We start from the raw sequence: 6,421 nt of genomic DNA, 5'->3' as shown, positions 1-6,421 counted from the left end.
GGAGAAACCTCTGAGATACAGTTCGTACTGAAGTTAAACATAACTATGAAGTCTCAACCATACATCTCATAAGAAACCAGGCTTAAAACCGGGCAGACATAACGGTTGAAGTCAAAAGTTTACATACACCTTGCAAAATCTGCAAAATGTTAATTATTTTACCAAAATAAGAGGGATCATACAAAATGCATGTTATTTTTATGTAGGACTGACCTGAATAAGATTGTGATGGCGATCTACTCCTTTCGGTTCTCCGCCATTTCTATAGGGCATCGGCACAAAGGATTTGATGCGTAAAACCACTTGTCGATTAAAAGTTTACTTTTCGTTTGTCAGAATACAACAAAAATCAAAAATCAAACTTAAGAACTATTTACACTTCTTCAAGCTTCAAATTAAATATGGTTTCAAAGAACGGTCAAAAGACTGTCTGGTACAAGCCCCTTCCTTCTTGTTGTTGTTCAACGGATGCTTACGTATACGTATTATGTATGAGACTGAAATCAGCCTATGAAAAGTATGCAATACAAATATTACTGAATATGCGAACTGTATATCAAATGACAATAACAGTCACTCTTAATACAAATAATATAATATTACAGAAAAATATTAGAAATTACTTAATGTTCTTTATGGCTCTAACAAAGATATTTCACATAAAAGATGTTTACATATAGTCCACAAGAGAAGATAATAGCTGAATTTATAAAAAGTTTACATACATTACATGAGTTTTAATACTGTGTTGTTACCTGTATGATCCACAGCTGCGTTTTTTGTTTAGTGATAGTTGTTCATGAGTCCCTTGTTTGTCCTGAACAGTTAAACTGCTTTTTTGGTTTTTAGATCCATCTTTTCACACTGAGGACAACTGAGGGACTCATATGCAACTATTACAGAAGGTTCAAATGGTCACTGATGCTCCAGAAGGAAACAATGCATTAAGAGTTGGGGGGGGATCAGAGAAAAATGTACTTATTTGTCTTTGGTGGAACATATAAGAATCTTCTGTAGCTTCTGAAGGGCAGTACTAAATGAAAAAAATATTTTATTTTGGCAAAACAAGGAAAATGTACACATTCTTATTCTGTTCAAAAGTTTTCACACCCAGGCCCTTAATGCATAGTTTTTCCTTCTGAAGCATCAGTGAGTTTTCTGAAGAACAGCAGGCAGTATAACTGTCCAGGACAAACACAGGACTCATGTACAACTAATACTAAACAAAAAACGCAGCTGTGGATCATTCAGGTAACAACACAGTATTTAGAATCTTTTTAGTAAACTTTTGAACAGGGTCATTTTTTTTTTTAATTCAGCTATTATTTTCTCTTGTGGACTATATGTATAAACATCTTTTATGTGAAATATCTTATTCAGGTCAGTACTAAATAAAAATAACATGCATTTTGTATGATGCCTCTTATTTTGGTAAAATAATTAACATTTTGCAGATTCTGCAAAGTGTATATAAACTTTTGACTTCAACCATTATCTCTTAAGCCTTTTAAGCCGTTTCTATTAAGTGTGCTTTATTCTAAATGTTGACTGTGTCTTGTTTCCTTTTTCTAGTGCTTATTCCTGACTTACATCCCTGTGGCTATGTCTGACAGATTGCTGGAGATTTTTTTATTGCTATGCAATGAACTGTTTTTTTATCTATAAATCAAGATTTGATTACAATTAGTTTTTTTACAATGTGTGTCATTTAAAAAACAAATTTGTCAAAAATATTATCTTTCTTTTTTTTTGTAAAGTAGACACTTTGAAATGCACTTTTAATGTGTGTGATCACTGTTTCTTAAAAAAAAAAAATTACATTTTTTTTTTTAACTTAACATTTTGAAACTCATTTTATTTCATAATTGCTTGGAGATCATGGTGCCCATTATAGGACCCACTTTAGTAGCTGTAACAGGAACTTCTGTTACATGGACGTGACACTAACTGGCACTTCTAGGACCAGGAGGTGATGGGAGCTTGGAGACTTGAGTGGCTGAGATGGGAGCTTTTGATCGGAGATGCTTTGGTTTCTGTCTGTGGCTGAACCTCATCATCTGAACTTCTGAAAAAGTAATGATTGGTGTATCTGGAACCAGATGGCCATGACAGAAACCTCTGGGCTTATATGTGGATGACTGGTAAATTGGAGCCCAGGGTGGCTGTGGACTGAGATGGCCTTTGATGCTGGTTCTGGCTTGGGCTTTTACACAAACCTCTGAGGAGGCAACGACACCATTGGGGTGCCTATTACAGGTGTGGAGCAGCCATAGCAGTTGGCTTGCATTGTGGCAGAGAATGGAAGCTCTGTCTTCATGGTGGTGAAGACTGAGAGCTCTGGCATGCTGTGACAGGAACCTCAGGAATGGTTTGGTCATGATGGGACAAACAAAAAGGGGCAACTAAAAGAAGTATGTACATATATATACAATATGTACACATCCCCCCCGGAAGCAGTACCGCCAGACGCAAATACTGCTTCCTCAAGCTAAGGTGCAAGACGCTACCAGGGCTTGCTCGCCCCGCAAGACGCAAAGGCGAGAGGAGGGATGGAAGCGTCTCCCGCTGCAGCCCGCAAGACGCAAATCTGCATCAGAGATGCCAACTGGACTGGTCTTATGAGACGACCTGAAACACAACAGAAAAACAACAGTTTTGACTTCGCAATTTCTTCCCATGAGGATATGAATTTTTTTTAAAGTTAATTTTTAATTATTTTTAAGTTAATTATTTTTAAGATGTTAATTGTTATCTTAAGTTCATTACCATAAACCAGTTGTGGGCCACGATTTGCCCCAAGCCAAGTCGCCGGATTGGCTTCTCATGCAGGAGAGCGCTGAGGAGGCCACAGCATTCTGTGCAGGAAGACAGGAAGGACTTTAATTTATTACCGGCTCTATTTGATCATGTTATTCTAAGCTCTAAATTGTTATGAGATGGTTCTACTAAAAGTTCTAAAATGATTCTGAATTATTAATTTTTTGTGATGAGGATCTCACCTTTAGACAGGCCAGGTTTGGACCAGCGCTTGTGCTGCAGCAGGTGCAGGTCAAAGTCACTAGGGAAGTGTCCACATAACATTACAAACATCACAATCCCTAGTGACCAGACAGTCGCTGGCCAGCCGCAGTACTCCCCCCTTCTGTAGTACTCTGGAGGTGAGTACTCTGCTGTGCCTGGAGGAGAGCGGAGTTTGTATGATGTGTACATTTGCATTAATGCAGAATGATTGCTCTGTATCTATTAGAAGAAATTAATTATATCATACATACCTTGGTAAGACCTGTACGGTGACATCCTCAGAATGTCCCCGCATCCGAAGTCAATCAGCTTGACTTCGGATGTCTCCCTGTTTATCAGTAGGTTCTCTAGTTTGACGTCACGGTGAAGCACTCCGCGGAGGCAGCACATGTGTGCCGCGTTAACCGCCTGCCACATGATCTGCCGTGCTTTTTCTTCGTCGAGGATTCCACCGTGACGCCTGATGAACTCTACTAGATTTTCACAGGGAGAGGGACATTCGAGGACTATGACAAAGTGGTCAGGGTGGTCCGTCCAGTCCAGCAGGCGAATAATTTCTGGCACTCTGCGGCCTTTATTCGCCAGGATGGTGAGGGCAATCTCTTTCGGAAGGGGGTTTGGATGATCGGGCTAGAGGAATTGAATTTATGTTTGATGCTTACATGAGGGTGATTTCTCAAAAAGAATCTTAGATCAGTATGTTCATTTAATTTGTTTGATTAATATTAATATAAATATTAGACATTTTATATTGTTTTTATAGTGCAATGTACTTACAATGGCTATGCATTCCATGTTGTCGGTCTTTGGGACGTATTTCAAAGCCACCTGATGAACAACAACAACAACAAAATAATTATTTAAGATACATTAAGAGTTTTTACAGGATAAAACATTTGCTAGCTTGGTAATGTGTTATCAATATTCACTTACTTTAAGATCATCCTCCAGGCGTCTCCCTTCATACACCACACCAAATGCACCTTTCCCCAGCTGATCGCCCACGGAGTAACGGCTGAAGATGTAGTCTATTAAAAGATTAAATAACCAAATTTCACATGAGATCAGTGCCTTGTGATGTGAGATGCTGTATTTAATCTAAAAATCATTTAAATTTATTTTCACACATGACTAGTTTTAATGATTGTATTTTAATTAACAGAGACTATACTGAATATTTAATAACATTTTACAGTAAGGTTCATTAGTTAACTACTTTAGTTAACATTAACTAAGAATGAACAATACTTTTTTTAGGATTTTTCATCTTAAAGTTTATTTCAACATTAAATAATGCATTATTAAAATCAAAAGTGCTTGTGAGCATTAGTTAATGCACTGTGAATTAACATAAACGAACACTAATCAACTGTTTTTTCATTAACTAACATTAACAAAGATTAATAAAACAAATGTGTTCATTGTTTGTTCATATTAGTTAACACATTAACATTAAATAATGGAACCATATTGTCAAGTGTTACCAATATTTATACTTTTCTCTCCATCATCCTGCTGCTGCTGCTCCACCTCTCCCTGACCTGAGCTGCTCTGGTGTTTTTTGGCAGCTTGGAAGAAAGAGCGAAGCCTCTGCCACCACTTCTTGCTCTTTCTTTTCTCCTTAACCCTCTCTGCCTCCTTCCTTTCCTCCTCCTCCTCTCCTCCTCCTCCTCCTCCTCCTCCGCCTTCCTCTCCTCCTCCTCCTCCACCTCCACCTCCACCTCCACCTCCTCCAGCACCAACAGGGGTCTCATCGCAAGGATGAGGATGTTGAACCGCCATGTTGGTGCTGGGTGTTGGGGGTGTACTGGGATGTTGTTCGTACACCTCGCCAACTGTCATCGGACTGACTTTATTAACTCGCTGACCCATCGCTGTGAAAACACTGACCACTACAACAAAACCCACAAAGAATGTAAGAATGTCAGGCTCTTTATAAACCCCGCGAGTTCTATTCGAACGCGCTCTATGGCGTCATAAGGCTTGGAGCGTCTCATAACTTTATTAAGGATTCCCGTTTATTTTGTATGGCCTATAATACATAAAATAAAATATTACAAAACCAAAGTCTGTCAGAATATTGTGATAAATTAAATATGTATTATAAATTAATACAAAAACTGCTTTATCCCAGTATTTTTTTAAATATACTACAACATGCAAAATATATATTTGTACGTTAAAATGTTACAATTTTAAACATTAAAATGTTTTTTGCTGCATGTACGAATGTTCATATTATTAATGAGTAGCCCTAACTATTTTTGTAAGGTTCAAAATTACAACTGTGTATATATTATAGATAAATAAGAACAAAAGAGTTCATAAATAACTTTTTGTAGCCGTATTAACCACGTTGTTTGTAGTGATGGGTCGTTCTTGAACGATTCGTTCATTTTGAACGAATCTTTAATGTGACTCGGGACGAACGAGTCGCCTCGGGGAGTGATTCGTTCAGTCGCGCATGCGCAACATCCTATTAGGTTCTGTACTGGAATTAGTTCACCTGTTTTAGAGTCGTTCGTTCACTTTATGGGGCTGTCACGTGATGAACGAACGACTCAAACCCGAAGACTCAAAAGATGAACTAATCAATTCTCCTTCCGGCTCAGGCTGCATAGGTTAACATTACGGGGATGTCACGTGATGAACGAACGACTCAAACCCGAGGACTCGAGAGATGAACTAATCAATTCTCTTTCCGGCTCAGACTGCGTTGGTTAGCTAATTGGGCTGTCACGTGATGAACTAACAACTCAAACCCGAAAACTTGTCAGATAAGAGGCGAGGTGAGCTAATCATAGACTAAAGACCCAGGTAAACAATGAATGAATCTTTTCTGTTTCTTATAGCATTATAGTTTTGTTTTGTTTGTAGTGTGATCAACGTTTGTGTAAGCAGTAGATGTGTTAGGGAGGTAAAACGTAACATTTTAATTATATTTTGCTAAAATGAACGAAATGACTCGAAAAAAGATTCGTTCATTTTGCTGAACGAGACTCAAAGGACCGACTCGGTAAAATGATCCGAACTTCCCATCACTAGTTGTTTGTCCAGGTTCTCCAGTAGAGGGCGCCTATTTAACATGTAATATATTTAGATTTAGTTTAATCGTGTGCAGTCTGTGATTTTACTGTGTGTATCTCTTCTCTAAGTGATATTTTTTACTGTGTGAAATGACTGCTGTGCCATAACTCTGTTTGGAAACTGTACATTCAAATCCACATGCAAATTGCTTTTTCCCCTTCTAATGTTCAGCTTCTTTTAATGTAAGTAATACAGACTCTCTCATTTTTTATTTATTTATTTATACAGACCCTCTCATCTCCCTATAGTAAGAAAATCGACATCTCTCATATCTTTTAACTTTTCATAGCGTTATCAAGCTTTGCCAATTGTT

At 37.9% G+C, this 6,421-nt stretch overlaps 1 protein-coding gene across 1 annotated transcript; it reads right to left on the bottom strand.

Moving 5' to 3' along the window:
* Window positions 1–1,956: 1,956 nt before the first annotated feature.
* LOC127152781 (serine/threonine-protein kinase pim-2) lies at window positions 1,957–4,893 on the bottom strand. Its single transcript, XM_051093630.1, has 8 exons — window positions 4,731–4,893; window positions 3,955–4,049; window positions 3,799–3,864; window positions 3,273–3,651; window positions 3,000–3,176; window positions 2,508–2,628; window positions 2,217–2,345; window positions 1,957–2,089 (listed from the first exon to the last, which is right to left on the bottom strand). The coding sequence occupies exons 1-8, from the start codon at window positions 4,891–4,893 to the stop codon at window positions 1,957–1,959; spliced, it is 1,263 nt and encodes a 420-aa protein (XP_050949587.1).
* Window positions 4,894–6,421: the final 1,528 nt, after the last annotated feature.

This window comes from Labeo rohita, chromosome 21 (genome assembly GCF_022985175.1).
Source record: "Labeo rohita strain BAU-BD-2019 chromosome 21, IGBB_LRoh.1.0, whole genome shotgun sequence".
In the NCBI taxonomy this organism is placed as follows: domain Eukaryota; kingdom Metazoa; phylum Chordata; class Actinopteri; order Cypriniformes; family Cyprinidae; genus Labeo; species Labeo rohita.
This window is presented reverse-complemented; position numbering and strand designations above follow the sequence as displayed.

Coding starts and splice junctions, on each gene's coding strand:
- LOC127152781 (XM_051093630.1), bottom strand. CDS start 4,893: ATGGGTCAGCGAGTTAATAAAGTCAGTCCGATGACAGTTGGCGAGGTG. Junction 3,865..3,954: donor GCCTGGAGGATGATCTTAAA/GTAAGTGAATAT, acceptor TATTTTGTTGTT/GTTGTTGTTCATCAGGTGGC. Junction 3,652..3,798: donor ACATGGAATGCATAGCCATT/GTAAGTACATTG, acceptor CAATTCCTCTAG/CCCGATCATCCAAACCCCCT.